Source organism: Episyrphus balteatus, chromosome 2, assembly GCF_945859705.1.
Source record: "Episyrphus balteatus chromosome 2, idEpiBalt1.1, whole genome shotgun sequence".
NCBI lineage: Eukaryota > Metazoa > Arthropoda > Insecta > Diptera > Syrphidae > Episyrphus > Episyrphus balteatus.
The window spans coordinates 29559444-29580853 of record NC_079135.1 but is presented as its reverse complement, the minus strand read 5'-3'; the positions used below and the strand labels follow the sequence as shown (position 1 = coordinate 29580853).

The 21410-nt window shown below is 31.9% G+C and overlaps 3 protein-coding genes across 3 annotated transcripts in view; 1 reads left to right on the top strand and 2 right to left on the bottom strand.

The window, feature by feature from the left end:
* The window catches only part of LOC129910916 (DDB1- and CUL4-associated factor 8), a 144958-nt gene that overhangs the window by 70015 nt on the left and 53533 nt on the right, over positions 1 to 21410 (bottom strand). The gene's annotated exons all lie outside the window — the stretch shown is intronic.
* On the bottom strand, positions 12 to 8818 carry LOC129910919 (eukaryotic translation initiation factor 3 subunit I). Its single transcript, XM_055988523.1, has 3 exons — positions 8685 to 8818; positions 8001 to 8490; positions 12 to 550 (listed from the first exon to the last, which is right to left on the bottom strand). Exons 1-3 carry the CDS (start codon positions 8685 to 8687, stop codon positions 66 to 68), a joined length of 978 nt encoding a protein of 325 aa, XP_055844498.1. The 5' UTR covers positions 8688 to 8818; the 3' UTR covers positions 12 to 65.
* Positions 11265 to 20019, top strand: LOC129910915 (ankyrin-1). Its single transcript, XM_055988513.1, has 7 exons — positions 11265 to 12053; positions 17719 to 18126; positions 18185 to 18419; positions 18480 to 18633; positions 18698 to 18876; positions 18940 to 19043; positions 19114 to 20019. The coding sequence occupies exons 1-7, from the start codon at positions 11877 to 11879 to the stop codon at positions 20002 to 20004; spliced, it is 2148 nt and encodes a 715-aa protein (XP_055844488.1). The 5' UTR covers positions 11265 to 11876; the 3' UTR covers positions 20005 to 20019.

The following is a 21410-nucleotide window of genomic DNA, read 5'->3' as shown; positions in this document are numbered from 1 at the left end:
CTGGTTTTGTAAAAAAAAAATTTACAAACTTTTTACTTTAGGTTTTCCGTTCTTCTGTAATTAGACTACTCGAAAATATTATCAAAATACGAGCTATCAAATGTTTGAACGCGAACAAAACCATCTTCACCACCAGATGCATAGCTTTTACCATCAGGATGGAATGCTAAACTGTTGATTGGACCAAAATGGCCCTTCAAACGGGCAAATTCTTCTTCATAGATCAAATGGAAGAAACGGGAATCAAATTTGCCAGCTTTAGTTGAAGTTGTTGTTACTTCCATAGCATCTTGACCACCACCAAGAACAACATGATCCATAATTGGACTGATTGAAGCCGAATTGACGGGTCTTTCAGTTTTGTAGGTCTTCAAGCACATTAGCGATTCCGCGTCGAATAATTTGGCTGATGTATCTTTTGAGGCGGTAACAAACATTGTGCCATCTTTGTTCATTTGCATGTCATTAATACCGGCAGTGTGATCATTGACAGAGTTGATTTCCTTGCCTTTTCTGATATCCCACAAAGATATTTGACCATTTTCATGACCTTGAAAAAAAAAAAAATAAAGTTGTATGATCTTTTAAAAAAATATAGAATAAATATTCCGAAAAAGGAATTTGTATGTAAATCGTTTTCCGTCACTCTATTTGGGAGTACACGAAATTTGTACTCCTCTTTCTGGAGTGAAGGAACATAATGAAAGTAATTTTTTTTTTTTTTAAATGTGTGTGTGACAAGAAACAAATTTCTCATTACTTTGAAGAAAATAGTGATAGCAGGCGTAGGGAAAAAATTGTAGGAACCGAAATAAAAATTACGAAGGAGTTATTTTTTTTTGAAACATGTTAAACTCAAACAATACATTCACACCAAACTTCAGATTCTTCGGAATAAAAAAAAACTGTTCAATTGGGATTCCGAATCGAAAAACAATTCCGGATTGCCAATTAAAAACGCCATTAGTTTATTGATTTTTTTTCAGAAATAATACAACTGTCTGGATAAACAATTTAAATAAAATTGATAAACACATTTTGTTTACTTTGTATTGCAATCTGTCAACTTCACCAACAAGATATGTAGCTATCACTTTTGGTTTTGTTAAATTCTGAAGCTCTTAAATCTAAAAAAAAGTTTTTCTTATGAAGGCTAATGCGTTTTTGTTTTTGGGATAGTGTCGCGTTGAGGTGTTAAATTTTAATTACATAGGGTCTAATGGGAGGCCCTCAAAAAAAACCATGTCGTCAACCTGACAAAGAATTGATGTTAATACTTTTAATACTAATTTTTAAGATATACATATTTAAGAATTTCGGCCGAGTTGTGCGCAGAGTCAGTTAGAAAATCACACATTCGTTTTGAACTAGAGCTGTAGCAAATCGTATGTATTCGCTACTTAAATGCGGGTATTTGCTTCAGTAACGAGTAACGAAACGTTACTTTCTAAACAGTATCGTTACTCGTATGTTTCGTTACTGGGTACTAAAGTAACATGAAACATACGAGATACGAAACATACGAGTAACGACCCGATTCCAACCTCAATACTAAATCCGATGTACATATGAGATACGAAACGAAGTGATAAAGGGTGTTTTCATAAACGTCGGAAATCTGCGTCAGTCCAATCGTCTTTCTGCTTTGCTGCATTAATGAACACATCACTTCTGCAGAATGTTTGCAGGCCTGCGTTGGTACAATTTTCAGCAGTCACTGAGTGTTCATAAACGTCAGAAAAAAATATAAAAAAATTACCACAGAATGAGTTTTGTTTATTCAAAAAAATATTTTTTTTCAGTTCCCGAAAATATTGTTTTTAATAACACGAAAAATTTGTAAACCGTGTTACATTAGGGTGGCTAAAAAAAAATACTTTCTTCTAAAAAAAAATTATTAAAACACCGAGTAGTTCACATTTAAAATAAATTATCTATGGAAAAAATATTTTTAATTAGGGTGTTCAAGAAAGTTTTTTTTATACGTTTGAAAAAAAAATGATTTTTAGTGCACAGAAAGTTTGTTAAGTGCATTTTTGCTATAGTAATATTAAATTCATGCTGAATTAATTAAATTGAATTTGGTTGAATTCCAAGCGTAAATGTTAAATATACCATTTTTCTGAGTCCCCTAATTCGAAAATATCTACCCCAATTTTACATTTTATTTCATAAACCATGTTTTACAAACTTTCTCTGCAGTGAAAAATAATTTTTTTTGTAATTAATTAAAAAAAAAAATTTTGAACCACCCTAATGGGAATTTTTTTTTCTTCGATAATTTGGTCAAAACAATATCCACGTTGATTTTTTTTGGAATTCTTCAAGCAACTGTAGAAAGATAACATTTTTTAGAGCCACCCTAATACGAAAAAAATTAATATAAACTCATTACCTCAAAAAACACGATTTCGAATTTTTCTGTGTCATTAAAATTTAAATTTTTTGAAAAATGAAAAAAGAAACATTTTTTGCACCACCCTAATTAATATGTTTGCTTTTCATTTTTTTAACAATATTTACATTTATTAACAAAAAAAAAATAAAATCAAGAGTCAAATAAATTTCTCCTTGAGTTCTGCAGCAATAAAATTTTGGCTGCGCAATCTGCCCGATGTTGACGACATACTGACGTTTATGAACAGCAAAACTGCAGTTGGACTAAGTTAGTCCGATCGCAGATCTGAGTTTATGAACACGACTAACGCAGGCCTAAGTTAGGCAGACGTTTATGAAAACACCCAAACTCAATTGTCGCATTTAGCATCGTATCGATATCGTTACCGTAGTCAGAATGCTAACTTCAGATAATTATCTGGAGTTTGCTTTTGTCTCGATAAAAACAGTAGTGCCAAGGTACCGTTGTGTTATTGATAATAAATTTATACAGAAATATCAAAAGAGACGTTTTAGTATTTTCTCTATGTGGCCGAAATATACCCATGCCGCAATAAATGTGTTTATGACCTTTTTGTTAATGATCGTGAAATGTAGCTTAAGAATGTACAAAAGTTTTTTGGTTTTTCAAAAAATTTGTTTATTTTCAGTTCAAAATTTTCAACTAAAAAAAAGCAGAGAAAACGAGGTTTGAAAATCACTCTCAATAGAAAAAATTGTTCGACATGCTGGTATTGAAGTGTTAATATTCCGAGATCTGAGCGATGTACTTTTAAAATAAAGGTCTCTAAAGAATTTTGATAAGATTAATGAACCAATATAAATAAAAAATTACCAAAGTTTTGTCGAAATATTAGGAAAAAAATAAAAAAAAGTTTCCACGTTTGATTAAAAAAAATAAAAAAAAAATTAGTATAGCTACCTTCAAATTCTTATAACATGAGAACGCCGCAACTTAAATTAATGTTTATGGCTTTAAAATGTAGCTTAGATTATAGAAATAGTTTTTGGTTTTTTCAAAAAAAAAAATGTTACACCCTTATACCAACGTACGAAACATACTTAAAATACCAAACATACGAAACGAATCAAATATACGAAATATACATGCGAAGCATGCGAAATTAACGAAACATACAAAAAATACGAAATAACGAAAGTAACGATATTATTGATGCGGGTACCAGCGCTGCCACCCCAAAGATAATTGAGCGCAGTATATTTCAAGAAAAAGCGCAGTAGATTGCAAAATACCGCAGTAGATACAAACAACATCAAGGGGCACGGTAGTAGTGATGGGAACTATCGAATAAAAACTATCAAACTATCGATAGTTGTAAAATATTCATTCATTCGATAGTTTAAAATCATTCATTCGAATAGTTGTTTCGTTCGATAGTTTTTTATTCGATAGTTTTTTCGTTCGATAGTTTTTTCATTCGAATAGTTTTTTCAAACGATAGTTTTTTTTATTCGATAGTTTTTTCATTCGAATAGTTTTTTCAAACGATAGTTTTTTCATTTGAATAGTTTTTTCAAACGATAGTTTTTTCATTCGAATAGTTTTTTCATTTGAATAGTTTTTTTTATTCGATAGTTTTTTTCATTTGAATAGTTTTTTCAAACGATAGTTTTTTCATTTGAATTTTTTTATATTCAGTTACTGTTTTCTTTCAGTCTATTAGATTGTTTTTTTTTTTTTAATTCAGTCATAATTTTATTTCTCTACTATTTTCTTTTTTCTCTTGATTTCACAATATAATTGTAAATGATTTTATCTGCATTTGAAGGAAGGACTGAAAAGGAAGATGAATGATGATACACATATTGTGTGATCTTTCAAATGATATCTTGAAAGTTTTTCAGGACTGAATTTATGTGTTATATGTTGGAGTGCCCATATTTTCAAAACAAAGGCGGTAAAGAAGAAAAAGAAAGGCAACACGGTGCATGAAAAGAATAGAAGTTATCTCTCGGTCAGTGCGGTGTCATAAAAAAGTGGCAAAAGAGAAAAAAATAACTCCTTTACCTGGAAAGCGGAACATATTCATTGTTCAGCCAGTGTATAGTTTATGATCCTAATTAGTGGGAAAACCCATCTTTTCAATCACTTGACGAGACATGGAGCCGGAAGATGCAAAACATTCGCGCACGCACAAACAGCAGGTATCTGTGTCAACAAGTGGATTTTGTAAAGGGTTGTTAATCGGCTAGACAAATATATGATGCAACTGTGTGGTTGGTTTGGATTATTGTAGGTATATACTTCTGATATTTGCAATTTTGCATGTGGACGAGCAAAAATAGAAAGTGTAAGAAAAGGAAACAAATCCTTTCCATAATAATATTTTGTTTCTTTTTGTGCGCAAATGTTTTGCCTCAGTGTGGGTTTTCCACTGTTTTCGTTTTAATTCAAATCATATCATATTTTAGCAAAAATTCCTTTCTGATTCAGTACTTGTTATTTATTATTTAATGTAACCTCAGTTAAGAAATAGTATTTAAATTCTAGTTAAAAAACTGCAAACAGTGAAATAAAGTATGTCCTTTACAAGGTCAATATATTAGTAAAAACTGGTAAAAATAAATCGGATACAAAAATTGCGAGTAAAAACTAACTGAATATTTGATAGTTTTCATTCGATAGTTTATTCGATAGTTTTTATTCGATAGTTTATTCGATAGTTTTTATTCGATAGTTTATTCGATAGTTTTTATTCGATAGTTTTATTCGATAGTTTTTATTCGAATGAATAAATGAATGAATGAATGAACTATTCGATAGTTCAAATCATTCAGTTACTAACTATCGATAGTTCAAATCATTCGATAGTTCCCATCACTACACGGTAGTGCCCAGCCAAGTTCTCTAGCAACTTTGGCACTACACCCTTATTTACAGGAAACAACTCAGGCCATTTTCGACCCCCCTCTAACTTCCACACCAAAGATGCTAGAAATTTCAAACTCACTACATTTGTTGAGTAGTGTTCGTTAAACATCGATAGTCTATCGATAGTATCGATAGTAAAAAAACTATCGCGTACATCGATAGTTCTAAAAAACTATCGACAAAACTATCGATAGTTTTAAGTTTAACAGTTTACCCCAAGCTTTTCGTTCTAAACGCACCAGCTTTTTAATTTTGAACTCCTAAAACACTGAAAAACTTTTGAAAATTTAGTGAAATCTTCATTTCTCATTATTTCAATTATTTATGAATGATTTTTTGTTTGGGAAACCACCGAATTATAATACTAATTGTTAACATTGTCATACTATGTCACTGTTGCATTTTGTTTACTTTCGGTTTTGGTTGCTGCGCGATTTGTTTCAATAAATTATATTTTATTTTATTGTGTTCTTAGCTGTATCATTTCATAAATACATTCAAGGCAATAGTTTGGTTCGTTATGACAACACCAAATAAAAAATCATCTGCTTGCTTAGTATTTTTTTCAAGCCGGTCGGTGGAAACACGACCATGTTTGTAAAATGTTACTTATGTAAAATCTAAACTTTATTTTGAGGCCTTTTTTAGTATTTATACATGCACCTACTCGAATGTAGGACCTTTATTCTCTTTGCCAGTTAACAATTGAAATAATACATTTCCAGTTGCTTAAAATAAGTTTTAAAATCCAATATTCTGATTATTAAACGTTTTTTATTATTAAAAAAAAGCCTCTTTAAAGCTTTTTAGGAAATTTGGTAAAACTATCGATACTATCGATAGTATCGATAGGGTTTTCCTAAAACTATCGATACTATCGAAATCTTAAACTATCGATGTTTAACGAACACTATTGTTGAGCTCGGCAAAACCTCCTGCGATGAGTAGTTTCTGAGATATAGGGCTTCAAAAATCGCAAAAACCGTAACTGACTCACTGACAGATCATCAAAATTATGGAGAACTTCCCGATATCGTAGAAACTTGAAATTTTATACGGTGGTAGGACTTGTGGTGTATACAAAGGAAAAAATCGAAAATTTGAGATTTTCAATTCAGGGGGCGTGGCATCCGCCCATTTCCGCTGAATTTTCATCATATATTATGGAGCACTTCTGATTATTGTAGAATCTTGAAATTTGGTAGAATAGTAGAGCTGGTAGTTTATACAAAGAAAAAAATTTAAAACTTGAGAATTTCAGCCAGGGGGCGTGGCAACCGCCCATTTCCGCTGAATTTTCATAAATTATTATAGAGCACTTCTGTATGTCGTAGAATCTTGAAATTTGGTAGAATATTGGAGCTGGTAGTTTACACAAAGGAAAAAATTTAAAGTTTGAGAATTTCAGGCAGGGGGCGTGGCAACCACCCATTTTCACTGAATTTTCATCAAATAAAGAGATTTTATATTCTACAGCCATACCTTGCAAAAAGTAGTGAAATCACAACAAAAACATTACTGTTAAAAAAAAGAGCCAAGTTATCCTATGTTGAAATTATGCTGGCACAAAAAGTACTGAGATGTAAAAGTGTACCAAGTTCTAAAGTTTGGGTTCAATTTCGTATCAATAAAATTTTGATTGTTTACTTGGCAATTTTTGAAATAACTTTAAAAATCGATGGTTAAGAAAAATTGTCAAGAGAACAATCAAAATTTTATTGATACGAATTTGAACCCAAACTTTAGAACTTGGTACACTTTTACATCTCAGTACTTTTTGTGCCAGCATAATTTCAACATAGGATAACTTGGCTCTTTTTTTAACAGTAATGTTTTTGTTGTGATTCAAATCACAGAAATAAATTTTACTACAACACAAATTAAACAAGATGTCGGTAACTTCACGAATTAGCTGAAAAAGAATTAAAAATACGGCTAGTTTCCCGAACATTAACAACTTTTCGCCCGCAACTCAGAAGTAACCAGTGAAATTCAATTTTTCGTTTGGAATTATGTTCACGTAAAACTCACGATAGGGCTGCAATTGAATTTTTCAGTGAATACATTTACAGTGAGTTAACGTGGCTCAGTATTTAAAATTTTGAAATGGACAACAATAGGTACTATTAAAATTTTGAAAAAGGGGAGTAGATTCGTTTTGCTGCGCAGTAAATTTTCATTTGGGCTAAAACGCAGTAGATCTACTGCTAAAGGAGTAAGGTGGCAGCCCTGGCGGGTACTAGTATCAAAAGTAACGTATAGATGCGGGTACTCATTTTATCGTTACTTTTACAGCCCTATTTTCAACTATTCATTTTTCATCTGTAACGATTTAGTGCACAAAAAATAAGTCGAGAAGAACGGAGAAAAAAAATGCCAGCGATGTGCGTACAGAATGAAAAAAATTGACGTTTTTTTCGCAACAGAAAACGAGTGACAAAAGTTGAAAACCGCAAATGGAATGCAGATTGAGTCGTGTCGTATATTTTAATATCGTTTACGACATCGGTAATAGGAGCGAATAAAATTAACCAAAACGCAGCGTATGATCAAAGCTTTTCACCTGCTTAAAAAATCAACTCCATTGAAACTTTAAAATGGGATCAATTTTTATAAAGGACATTGAAAGATCTCTGAAGCTACTTTTAGAAAAAATAATTATGTTGACTGGCAGTACCTACGAGAATTGAAATTTGCAATGTATATATACCTGTAATAATTGTCTCATCGAGAGCTCCCCACAACATCGATGTAATTTTCGACTGCAACATGGGAATTCTCAAAATTGGATCTTGCTCCGATATACTCGAATCGGCATTCCTCACATCAATGATAAACAATTCAGAGTTCTGTCCCATAGCCTTGTCGGTGGAATAGGCAGCCTGATTACCCGAATAACTGAAATGTGTTGTCCTCACAGAAGATTTAGCTGGAATCGATGCAACAACTGATCCATATTCAACATCCCAGATCTTTGTCGACATATCACCGGCACCGGAGATAAGTTTGGACGATGTCCAATCGACATCCAAACACCAAACGGCTCCCTGATGACCATTGTAGGTGCCGAGCCTTTCGCCGTTCAACGACCACCAAACATTTGGCTTTTGATCCTTGGAGCAGGAGAATAACAAATCACCTTCGCGATTGTATTTGATTTGCGTTATGGAACGCTCATGTCCCTGGAGCATCAAAGGTCTCTGTTTTAAAAGAAATTTCGCAAATTAATTGATAAAGATACATAAATGAATAATTTTAGAAAACGTCACACAAAAATTTCGAGGTTAGAATTGTTTTGAAGTTAATTTTGCCCGATAAATTCATTGTTTTTTATTTGAAATTAATTATTATGATTTGAAGAAATACTTAATTAACAATTTAAAAAAATTCTTACCATTTTTAATTAATTATTTTATGCGAAATTATTAAAAAAATTGTAAATTTTACTGATTCGCATATGCAAAGGCGACTGTCAAAAAGAGCGTTTCGTGTGAAAGAGTGATACCAAAACTACTTTTCTTTTTTCAGAGTGGTTGTAGTTTGAGAAGATGTGGAAAAATGGAAAATTAGGTTAAGGCAGTGGTTTCACTAATTACAAAATATGATTTTTTTTTATTACATTCAAAAATCGATTACCATTTTTTGTGTATTTCGATTATAAAATTTCAAAATGAAACCTCCCAGCAAACGTAGAACTACAGAAAAAACGGTGAAATATGTACGTAAAAGAAGTACTTCTTTTCCACTGAAAAAAGATAGGAGCTCGGGAAAAAACTCAGTTATATACTTTCTGTATATAAGAATACGTGAAGCATCTATCTCTTTCTTGCATGCAACATGAAATAAATTTCCCCTCCATTAAAAGTACAGACAAATGTACTTTAAAAGTACATCAACGAAGCACATCTGGAAGTGCTTCTGATGTATATTTGCCAGTACTTTTTTAGCTACAGAAAAACCACTGAAATGTGTACTTTAAAAGTACTTACATATATGGATAACTATTTCACCGGTTTATATCCGTACTGCTAAAATCCATATTCTAATTTTATCTGAAAATAAAAAAAATCTTCAAAACAAATAAACAATTCTTTTAAACAACCATTATATTTATTGGAAAAACAGAAAATAGTTTTTTTTTTTTTGTTGAAAACAAAATACATAAATAAAAAAAGATCCCTGGGCGCGCGTCTGTGGCCTGGCCAGTTGAGAAGAGTGAAATAGAAAAAAAAAATACTCTTGTTTGTGGTGGTTGTCTTTATATCTTTTTTTTTATTTTTTTTTTTTTTTAATGCACAAGGCTGAAGCTTTGCTGAGTAAAGCCTAGTACGCAGATCGCGCTTAAATTTATCTTTCATACAAATTTCCTCCAAAGATAAATTTTAGCGAGGATTTTTAGCCAGGTAGTACGCAGTTCACGCGCTAAATTCGAATTCTCATCTACTACTTTTCCAAAAAGTCTCTTGGAATATACAAAAGAAGAGGAATAAAACAAAATGAGAGCGTAAAAAAGGTATTCTGCAGGTAAAAAAAAAATGTAATGTTATATTGAAAGTAAGCTGGTATAAGTAAATGAAACTGTGATTCAGCCGTTATTTTTAAATTTAAATTTATCTTGGCTTTTAGCGAACGCGTGTAGAGATAAAAATTGTCGAGATAAAATTTAGTTTAGCGCGATCTGCGTACTGGGCTTAAACAGCAAAATATTTAACAACGCATTTTGATTTTGGAAATCAATTTTTGTAGCGTGCCGAAGAATTTGTGTAGTAGATTGTTAAGGGAAAATAGAAGATTATTTATTTTTTTAAATTGTTTTATTTTTCATTTTTATTCTCCAAATGGAGCACAGTAGACAATTTTTTTTTGCTTAAGCCTGGTACGCTGCTCGCGCTAAATTTTAGCTCCCATACAAATTATCGAAAATTTTTAGCCGAGATAAAATGGATCCCATACAAGTTATCGATAACTTGTATGGGAATTTTATCTTAGCTAAAGCCTGGTACGCTGCTCGCGCTAAATTTTAGCTCCCATACAAATTATCGAAAATTTTTATCTGAGCTAAAATGGATCCCATACAAATTATCGATAACTTGTATGGGAATTTCATCTCGGCTAAAATTTAGCGCGAGCAGCGTACCAGGCTTGAAATTTATCGCGAGCAGCGTACCAGGCTTAATTTGTATGGGAGCTAAAATTTAGCGCGAGCAGCGTACCAGGCTTAAATAGAAAAAAAAATAATAGGTACGTAAGTCGCAGGCGACTAAAAGTGACACCCCCCATAGAAAAATCCCAGTCGACCGACATATCGTGCGGCTAAAATATGCTAAATTAATAAAATCATAAAACCACTATTTTATGCATTTTGTATGCATAAAATAGAGCATAAAGCTCCTCGGATAAACTTTGCGCAATTCGACTCGTCCGAAATGCTCAACATCTTGGTTGCAACTGAAATTACACTCGTCAGCGTATTTCCTTATGGGACAAACGACAAACGTTTACTGAAACTTCAGTAAAATATTTTTGTATGTGTTGCAAAAACAGCACATACGACAATTATTTACCGAACAAAGAAAAACACAGATTTGTATGAAAAAATTGTAGTATGTGATAATTTTTGTCGTATGTGCACGTTTTCTGTGCACTTACGACAAAAAGCTACTGAAAATGTTTGTAAGCCTACACATACGACAAAATGCATACCGATTATCTCGGAAACGTCTCGGAAACAGATATCGAAAAACGGATTTCACAGAATGAAGGAGAAAAAATCAATTAGAAAAACTGCATTCAAATCTCAAAACCTCAATTTTGCACATACGACAATATTTTATTGAGGCGACGATAAGACTACAATTCAAAAATACACCATGGCATCTCTACAATTAATCCACCACAACTTCTCCAATTGTCAACATTTTTTTTCCCACTACACTGACATTTCGATTGACGTAAATTCGAGGTGGTCACGCACAAGAGTGTATAGTAGAATCTCATAAGAAAAAAAAAAAAAAAAAACATTAAAAGTTAAGAAATTTTACACAAATTTCAAAAATAAAATTCTTATTGTTTAAAACAAAAGCGCACATTACACTTCTCTAAAAAATGAACAACAAAAACTCAATTTATGCTTTCAATTGAATGTTTAATTTTTCAATTGAATAAAAAAAATGACTCGCACAAAATTTAGAAAATTCGCAGCTGATAGTAAACAAAACGAGAGAGATACGAAAACGAATATTGATTTTTTTTTCTAATTTTAATGAAAAGAGAAAAAAAAAACAAATTCCATTTTGAGAAGATTTGTAAAGATGCAAAAAATTATGAATTAATCTCACGAATCCCAATCATCAATTTGAAAAGATAAAAAAACTCCCATCTCCCAATTAAAACGCATAGAACTACAACACTTCTCAAGGTTATTGCATCTCCTACTTCAAAGTAGTGACGCACGGTGGCACACACAAAAAATACCACAACTATAAAATAGTATTCTAAACTGAATTGTAGAAAAAACTCCTTTCACTTATTTTATTAAATTATATTTGTGAGAAAAAGAGATTATGAAATATTTTTGTGGTGGAAGATGGGTGGCTCAGTGAGTCAAGTTTTTAGATCTGGAAGTGCTTTGTTATCACATCGTGACGGTCATAAAGTCTCCAAGGCCACCGAGGAAAAAATTCAAACAATCTTTGAGATCTTGAGAGCTAACCCAAAGATATCAATTCATACACTTGAGAGTTTACTTTTGCAAATACCTAAAGTAAGTATGTTTAATTTACTTTAAACATTTTTTTGCTTATATCTATAAATAGGATTATAATTGCTTCTTTAGTTTTTTTTTTTTTAAATTGTGTAACAAATAAAAACTACGAAAAGGTCATACATTGCTTTTCAAATTAACATGCAACAATGGTTAATATTAAAAGGTCAATTTGTTTCGCTATTGTGTTGCCTTTAAAAGTTGACCTACTTAAATTGATAGTAAGTAGGCGAATTGCTGCAAGGACAAGGTCTATAAAAGAATATAAAAATTCATACCTCTTTTCAATATCCACCCATTAATGCAACTTGCATTGAGAAAACAGAAACATTCATCCTTAGTAGTTAGTTAGTTTTTTTTTTTTAGTTAGTTATTGACTTTATTTCAATGACGACTGGGGTCGCACGTACTTGCTCTTGCAGTTCAAAGCACTTTTATGATAGTCTACTTGTAGATTTTAAAAGCTGGATCTAAATTTAAAAAAAAATTGATATTGGGGAAGAGCCGACATTTAGGGCAAAATTTTGTTAAATGAAAAAAAATTTTTTTTGTTATTTGACTTTTTTGAGAAAAAATAAAAATGCAGTTTTATTGCCACTGCTTTAAATATTACGTATACAAAGTTTAATCAAAATCGTTAGAGCCGTTTTCGAGAAATTCGTTATATCGTATTTTTTTGTATGGGAGGTATACGTTCTAAACGAGATAAAAAAAAAACAAAAAAAAACCAACCTTCAGAATTACATAAAAATCATCTGTACCAAATTTGAAGAAAATCCATCCACCCGTTTAGGCTGTGGAAATGTGTACAGATGAACGCACAGACGCACAGACGAACAGACGCACAGACGGAATTGCGGGACCCACTTTTTCGGAATTCTCCATCATAGTAATGTTGGTTTTGATTAAAACCTCAATTTTTTTTTTCGACACGAAACCAATACTTGCCCTATAGAGCAAGTAAAAAATAAAAGATTGTACAGTGTGATTATATTATATACTTAAGTCTTTATGGTTTGGCCTATGGCCGTCTACTAGACTGACAGTTTTTCTAATTATATACATAAAATTATGGTTTTAAAAATCTTCTTCAATTATAAGATTTCTGTAACGTAGTGCAGCAACAACATAGCTGTTTAGTACATTCCATCCTTTCTCTCCATTTAGCACACTAACGGCCGATTTCTTCACAGAGTCCTAGCGCTAGTACCGGTCCTAGTCCTAAAGTTAGTACTCAAATCGGTACCAACTCATTTCTTGACTCAGGTACTAAGCCTTAGAACTGTCAATTTAGGACCGAGTACTAGTTAGGACTCGGTACTAGCTAGCTCCTCAAAATCAGCTAGGACCTGGTTATTATACCAATCGTTAGTACTCAAAGTGATTTCTTCACAAAAGTACTAAGCCCTAGTACTGTTAAATTGGTACCGAGTATTAGTTGGGACTCGGTAGAAGTTAGGACCTCAAAATCGGTAGTCTAGCGTTTAGTACTTGAATGAAATAAATGAATTTCATATTTTCATGTGATATTGCAGTTTAATAAAGAAGAAAAAACGTAAAAAAAGAATTTTCATTATTTTTTGTTTAAATTTAGTGGACTTTGTGAATTTTAATTCCATTTGAAAATTTAAATGACCTGTTGTCCATATTACAGATTTTTTTTTAATTACTTGGGTGTTGTAAATAAAAAAATGATGCCTGAGGTGGGGCTCGAACCCACACCTCCCAGGTTAGCAGTGAAACACTACATCCCCCACACCATTGCCCCCCCCCCCCCTCCCATTTTGATTTTGAAAGTTTTTTTTAATTTACCAAAAAACACGAGAGTTGGACAAAGCCCACAGAAGATTTCGGGTGTATTTTTAAATTGTGCTTATGATATGTACAAGCCTTGCAGTAGAGGCGAATTGCAAGACACTTGCTTTTGACAACGAGGCTGTACAACCAATGAATAATCATCACCTCGGGCTCGGATAATTTTGAGGACCGTATCACAAATTAAAATATCTGTGGGAATTTTCGTACTATAAAATCGGAAATTTTAACTCCGATGGAGGTCAATTATGGAATGAAAACATACATAATAATACCAAATCACTAAATACTGCGTTTTTAAAAGCTTTTCTTTTATTAGCAGAATGAACATAAATCTATAAAAAATATTTTTTTTTCGTTTATTATGGTTTATGGTGGTCCTTCTGCCTTTTTGGCAGGCTTTCGTGGCTGCATTCATATTATTGAATAATTCTTCGCCATTTCTGGCTGATTGATTCTGCATTCTTATTCTTGTCTTCATTCTTGAATTCTTTTTCTTCATAAAATGTATGAATTTTTATTGCTTGTAGCGTTTTTAATCTTCATAACATTTTTCCAATATTTATTTTAATTATTTGCTTCTTGTTTTCTATTTTTATTAAATTTTTTATTTGTTAAATTTGATCAAATGTAAAAATAAAATATTTCAAACTTCAATAAATTCTCAAAATGACAGTTAGACCAGTTTTATACGTATTAATTCTTAGGACCTCGTTGTGAAATTAGATCAGGTCCTATAAATGTGAAGAAATACTCAGGTACTAACTTTTCGTTAGGACCGAGTACCAGAGCTAGTACCTGGTCTAGCTAGACCGAGTACTAAGCTGACTTAGGCCTTATGTGAAGAAATTGGCCGTAAGCAACTCATCATTATTCAGGAAGCTCTTTTTAAAATACCTCATCCTAAACTCCTTCAAAACAGGGCATAGTGCATTGAAATTATGAGTATCTTCTCGCTCCTTCATATTGCAGAAGGTGCAAAGTATTAAAAGATCAAATCGGTGAGGCATACAGTTCAAATAGTGGTTTTTACAAACAATGCTCTGTGAAATTTAGCCAAATTTACGTTGTCTTAAACACTTTGAAATATTTGTGCCCATGATTATGAAAGTGGACTAAGTCACTTTTTGCGTTGTAATAATTTTCTTATAACGATTTAATTATATTTCTTTTATGAAATTACTAGAGCTCCTCGAGAAGTTTATTTACTGCAATTTCGCTTTCAAATAAACTTTATCCCTTAAATAATAATTATTTTTAGGCTAGATTTGATGGCATTTTTAGGAGTGACTAAGTCCACTTTCATAATTAAGGGCACATTTATGTTTGGTTCTGATTTAGCTGTAATCTATAAAGAGTATTTTCGTTTACGAGTACAAATACTACATCTGAGTAAGTGAATAATTAAAATAACCTTTTATGTTCAGATGAAAATTCTTGTTGCTTTCATATCTCGTCGGCCTATAGTGAAAAATATAAATAAAATCCATATGTACAATGTACATACATACATATGTATATCTAAATGTTTCAATAAATACAAAAAAAACAAAGTTATTTCTTAGATTTCATACTGTTAAATTTAAAAGAATTGACATGATTTGAAACCTTTTTGGTTAGCAGATTTTCACTCTTAGCCGACGATATTTCAAATAATTTCACACACAAATAATACACGACCTTCTAAAAAAGGTAAAAAAAAAAAACATTTTAATTCTAATGTCGTTTTCCAAAATTCAAGGAGTGACACTCCTAGCTATATAATCACTCCAAAAGGAGTGTTTTCAAATTCCAAAATTGAAAAAGGAGTGAAGTTTTGGAGTGAATTCTTCACTCCCAAAATTTTAAAGGAGTGACGGAGTGATTACCAATACTTCTACATTTGACTTCATGCACTGCTTGTCAAATTGTTGGGTGGTTGTTTCGACTTTTTTTTGTGAAGGAAATTATATTTATTTACAAAAAAAATTCAATAAAGTATTGTAAAAAATCACTAAAAGTGAAGTTAAAAGATTGTGTTATTATTTTATTCATTATTTCGTATTACAAACACATGCAAAGCAAACTTCAAATAACTCCACTTGTCAAATTCATCGTGAACAAATTCCAAAATTGCACGAAAAAGGAGTGATTCACTCCCATAATTTTGGAAAACGACATAAAATTATTTTGTTGCCTTTTTTAAAATGGTAACATTACGGTTACTTCGACTCTTCTGTATAGAAATTTTCGTTAAAATCATCGTAGTCGTTTTCGAGAAACTCGGAAATAAAAAAAAACCATTAGCAGCACTACACGCAAAATATTTACAGCCATTTTTGAAAAAACAAATAACTTCTACATATAACCAATGTATGGCAGGTACCGTTATTTTTTGTCTTAAAAACAAAATTTCAATTTCATCTCAAGAAAATCATCCAAAACTCATAAGCAGGGCTGCCACCTTACTCCTTCAGTAGTAGATCTACTGCGTTTTAGCCCAAATGAAAATCTACTGCCCAGCAAAATGAATCTACTCCTCTTTTAAACATTTTAATAGTACCTATTGTCCATTTCAAAACTTTAAATACTGAGCAACGTTAACTCACTCTAAATGTATTCACTGAAAAATTGAAATGCAGCCCTATCGTGACTTTTACGTGAACAAAATTGCAAACGAAAAATTCAATTTCACTTGTTACTTCTGAGTTGCGGACGAAAAGTTGTTCATGTTTGGGAAACTAGCCGTATTTTTACCTATTCTACTGCGCTTTTTCTTGAAATATACTGCGCTCAATTATCTTTGGGGTGGCAGCGCTGCTCATAAGTACAAAGTTTGAAGAAAATCGCCTCAATAGTTTAGGTTGTAGATCGAGGTATATTATATATGTATGTAGAGAGAGAATTCAAAAAACAAAATTAAAGTTGGTACTTGGATATTTTATCTATGTTCAAATAACAAGAGCTGTCGTCTGGAATTTTTTTTTTTTAAATCGTCTCTTACGACTTTTATTCATATCACTGGGAAACAAGGGTTTTAGGTTATTAAGTTTGATGAACTTTTCCGAAGGTTTTCGGGGTGCTGAACTCTAATCCGAAATCAGAATATTCCTATCAGCTCGCGTTTTCGAAATATTCCCGTTATTTTTCAACCAAATTAGAGTTGCTTGAAAAAAACTAAAGGCAGATTTGAAATCATTGATACCCATGTCGCCTAGTTTGTCACCTTTTTTCACAGTTTTTGGACATTTTCATCTAAATGCATCATTTAACTTGTTAGTCCGTTCCATTGGAGGTGGTAGTTTACTCATGATTATATCTAGTACTACATTTAATTATAGGAATGTGTAGTTATTCTACTAGATTTCTACTCACGAGTAAACTACCACCTCCATCAGTTGCCTAGGAGCCTAAATTAACAATGTACGTTGCACGAGTTTCCATGAGTTTGCATGAGTTTCCAAAACTTTGAAGCCGTTTATCTCAAAACTACAACTTTGTTTTGGCTTTGTGCCCACGATATTTTGCTAAATTGGTTTAAAAGTTCATGGGCAATAACCCATAAAAAAACCCCTAAATAAGGACGTACAGTTTTTTTTTCAAACACACAATGCTAAATAAAAATAAATTACTTCACTTTTAACGGAAGACATATTCAAATTGAAAACAAAAATACGGAAGCTAAACCTAGTGTGTCTTAAGGGAAATTGTGTCACCACATATTTTAGTACGAACAGTTTCTTTTCTCGTAAACTAAAACAAAAAAGAGATATAATAATCGATATTTGTTGAATCTACATTTATTATTTATTTAAAAGAAAGAAAAATGGCTAAAAGTCTTCTTGTTTTTTTGTTTCTTTATTTAACCTAGAATGAAAACATTTTGGTTATCCATGATGAGTGCGGATATAATATCCTACAGCGTAGTGTCGGACTCAATCACATTGATCTGACCAAATGGTTATTGCATCGACATCGCCCCGATGTCAATCGATCGCCTTGTTCACTTCCCCTGCACATTGCATGCCTAAAAGGCTACGAAGAATGTGTGGAGTTGCTATTGAAACATGGTGCTCGAATCGATACCGATGCAAGGTTGTGCTTCCCTGGAACACATTCGCATAATTGCGAAGAAAGTGGCAAATATCGAGGGAATCAAGAAGAAGTTGGAGTTTGTGAGAGATTTAGTACAAAATTACAAAATTCCATTTGCTATGCAATCGATGGTGATCAAATTAATGTTTTGAATATACTTTCACAAAAAATGGAAGATCCATGGGTAAGATGATAAAAATTTCTTTCAAATTTCACACTTGTAAATAAACATTTTTGTGTAGATTCCCTTTCGAGTGAAGAAACCTCTTTTACATTTGGCTTGTGAACGAGGTGCTTGGAATTGTGTACAACAACTGGTTATTACCAGAACAGAAGAGATAAATTTGATCAAGGATGAATACTATCCAATACATCAGGCAGTATTACACGATGGTAGATTTCTAGAACTTTTAATTCAACATGGAGCTGTTACAACTGTGCGCACATGTACACAGCAAATGACACTTTTACATGTTGGTAAGTTGGCAATGTATTCTCAAAAAATGAAGAGATTTAATACAAAATTTGTCATTACAGTAATTTTTGCTGCTAGAAAATCTGCTGAAGACACTCTGAGTACCCTGCGGATACTTTTGGAACGTGGCTGCAAAGAGCTAATAAACGAACCCGACTCATTAGGCAATACACCTTTACATGCTCTTATTGTTCGTTATGCGCTAGAAGAAGCCAGGTATAATTTTTTTTTTTTTGTTTAATTTAAAACTTTTATTAAAAACATCTTCTTTTTTTTAAAGATATGGCTACGATAAATGGAGTAAATGGGATGTTCTTCATTTAGTCAGATTTCTGCTGCAAAATGGTGCAAAAAGCTCAATCAACCAAGCGGGCAATAGTGCTCTAGCATGTGTCTTTCGTCATGTGCGCGACTGGGAGGTTTGCTTTGAGCTTCTTAGTATGTTAATCAAAGAAGATGGTAAGCCAAACTTTCTCTCTCATAGCTAAGAGCTAAATTTAAAATTAAATTAAAATTTTATAGGAGATCCAAATATAGTGGGACGTGATGGTTCTGTACCTATAATGGTGTGTTTGGTGCCGTTAATTAACAAAGATCAATTACATCATTTTACACATTCTATGAAGGTATACAAAAAAAAAATCCTTAAAAAAAAACATTAACAAATAAATTAAAATAATTACATTACTTTTGCAGGTGTGTTACTTAAACTGTTTGAGAATCCTGCTCCAACATGGAGCAAACCCCAATTGTTCGTATCGCTCGAACCTTACCCCCCTGCATGTATTAGTCTTTACGGTTAGCGAAAACTTCACCCTCAACTGCGATGTCCAAAAACGAACAAATTTTGACTTTATAAAAAATATCCTTCTACTATTACTTCAACATGGTCTAGACTGCAATCAAACTTATCCACACATTTTGCAAGCTGTTATGGATATGGTGCAAAATGTACGAACATGCCCCGATATGCAGTGCATCTATGAACTAACCCTCGCTCTAATACAATACGGTGCCGATCCAAATATCGTGCTAAGTGGCAAATCCACACCCGGAAGCACTATATTCTCAAATGAAATAGCTAACTTTGGGGAGGGTCTTTGCCATGCAAATTCATCTCCCGATGATGTCCCAGTGAGTTCAGCCAATGGTGTTGTACAAGTTGGTGGACCAACGGCCGGACCGTCGCGTCAACACCTCGGCGATCACTTTCGCAATTCATTCCGTACAAATTCTAGATTTATACTTTTCTATTACATCATTTTAATAACAAAAAAAGAATTCATACTAAACGATCCTGAACTAACATTTACGCGCATCATACATTTGTTCTTTCTGACAATGCAGCATGAACCGCTGTATAATTGCCTCAAATCGTTGCACAATTTCTATGTAGCTCAAGTACCTAGTAAAAAAACCGAACAACTTATCTCGCTAATAACGCAACTTTATCGCAAACCGAGGAGTTTGAAACAACTATGTCGGGTGGCGATATACGAAGCGCTCAACAAGAAACTAGCACAAAATATAAACCGCCTTAATCTACCAGGTCCTCTTAAGGAATACGTTCTACATTTTGACACATAATATACAAAAAACAAACAAAGTGAGCTTGTTGCTTTATATCGCTCCCAACTTGAACTTGAAAAAGAATAAAAATAAAGGTTCTCTTAGCAAATTTATTTACGCTGCTAAATGCTGAACGACAAAAAATGAGTGATGATTTGCAGTATCTACAATCGAATCCAATCGGTAACAATATTATAATAAATAATGATATTAATTGAGTAAACAAACAAAAAATCAATTAGTTTTTAAATCAAATTAAAGAGTCAAGAGAAATTTAAAACATACAAAAAAAAAAAAAACTATCTATGTTTCGCTGAATGTTAATCCTCGTTTTGTAAATATTTTGAATTAAATAAATAAAAAAAAAACAATAAATTTACTTCATGTTTTTATGTATAATTGTTATAAATTGTTAATTTAACATTAATTTGTTGCAAATAAATTTAAAAACAAAATCATCTCCTTATGAATAATTGTAAAATTTGTATAATTTTGTGATAACCCTTAGAGAAATATTATTGTAATTATTGTAATTTTGATTTGTTTTTGTTATTATTGCTCCTACAGTTAAAAAAAAAAAAACAAAAAACAATTGTTTATGATAAATACAATTAATTGTAAATACACATGTAAATTTTTTTTACTTGACTTAATTTTCCTTATGTTATTTTTACAAATTTATTTTTTTGGCAGATTATAAGAATAATTTTATTATGTATTAGGTACAATGCGGTTAAACTCTCTCTCTATATATATTAAGTTGTTTAAAATTTAAATTATAAATAATTGTTATATAATTAGCTTTCATTCTTTATTTTTTTTTTTTTGAATTTGTGTTCTTTAACCAAAAATATTATAAAAAAAATAAGTTTTCAAACAAATTTTTATCATTATCTATGTGAAATACAGAGAATTATTGAATCGTTAAATTTGTTAAGACTTTTTTATTTGGTTGATAAAGTTAAAAGTGAAAATTCAATTCAGGTGGCAATGGCAATAGTGAAAATGTTTACTTGGTAGATACTTTTACTATGGTCTATTTCAAATTTTCCGTTTTTGGGAATAAAGCGAAAAGTCGCAAAGTTTCCGGGATTTTGTTTTGTTTAAGGATCCTTCTCCTAGAATCATGCCTTGGTTAGAAAATGTTTTAAGATGTAAAGTTACATATAAACTTACAGAAAGGAATCGAAATTAAGATAACGACCAAAAACTGATGGAAAAAATATATGTCCCACACTCCTAGCAGTCTATCAATCTGGATTTGCTGTTTGCGATCAAAGGGTGTGTCGATTTACTTCAAACATAGTTCAGGAAGCTAAGATGATTCTCTAAATTAGTTTTTGGATTTTTTGAAATGAAAAATATAACTGTAAATGCCATATATCAATCAAAATAAAACGGACAACTTATGTCGTTTTCGATTG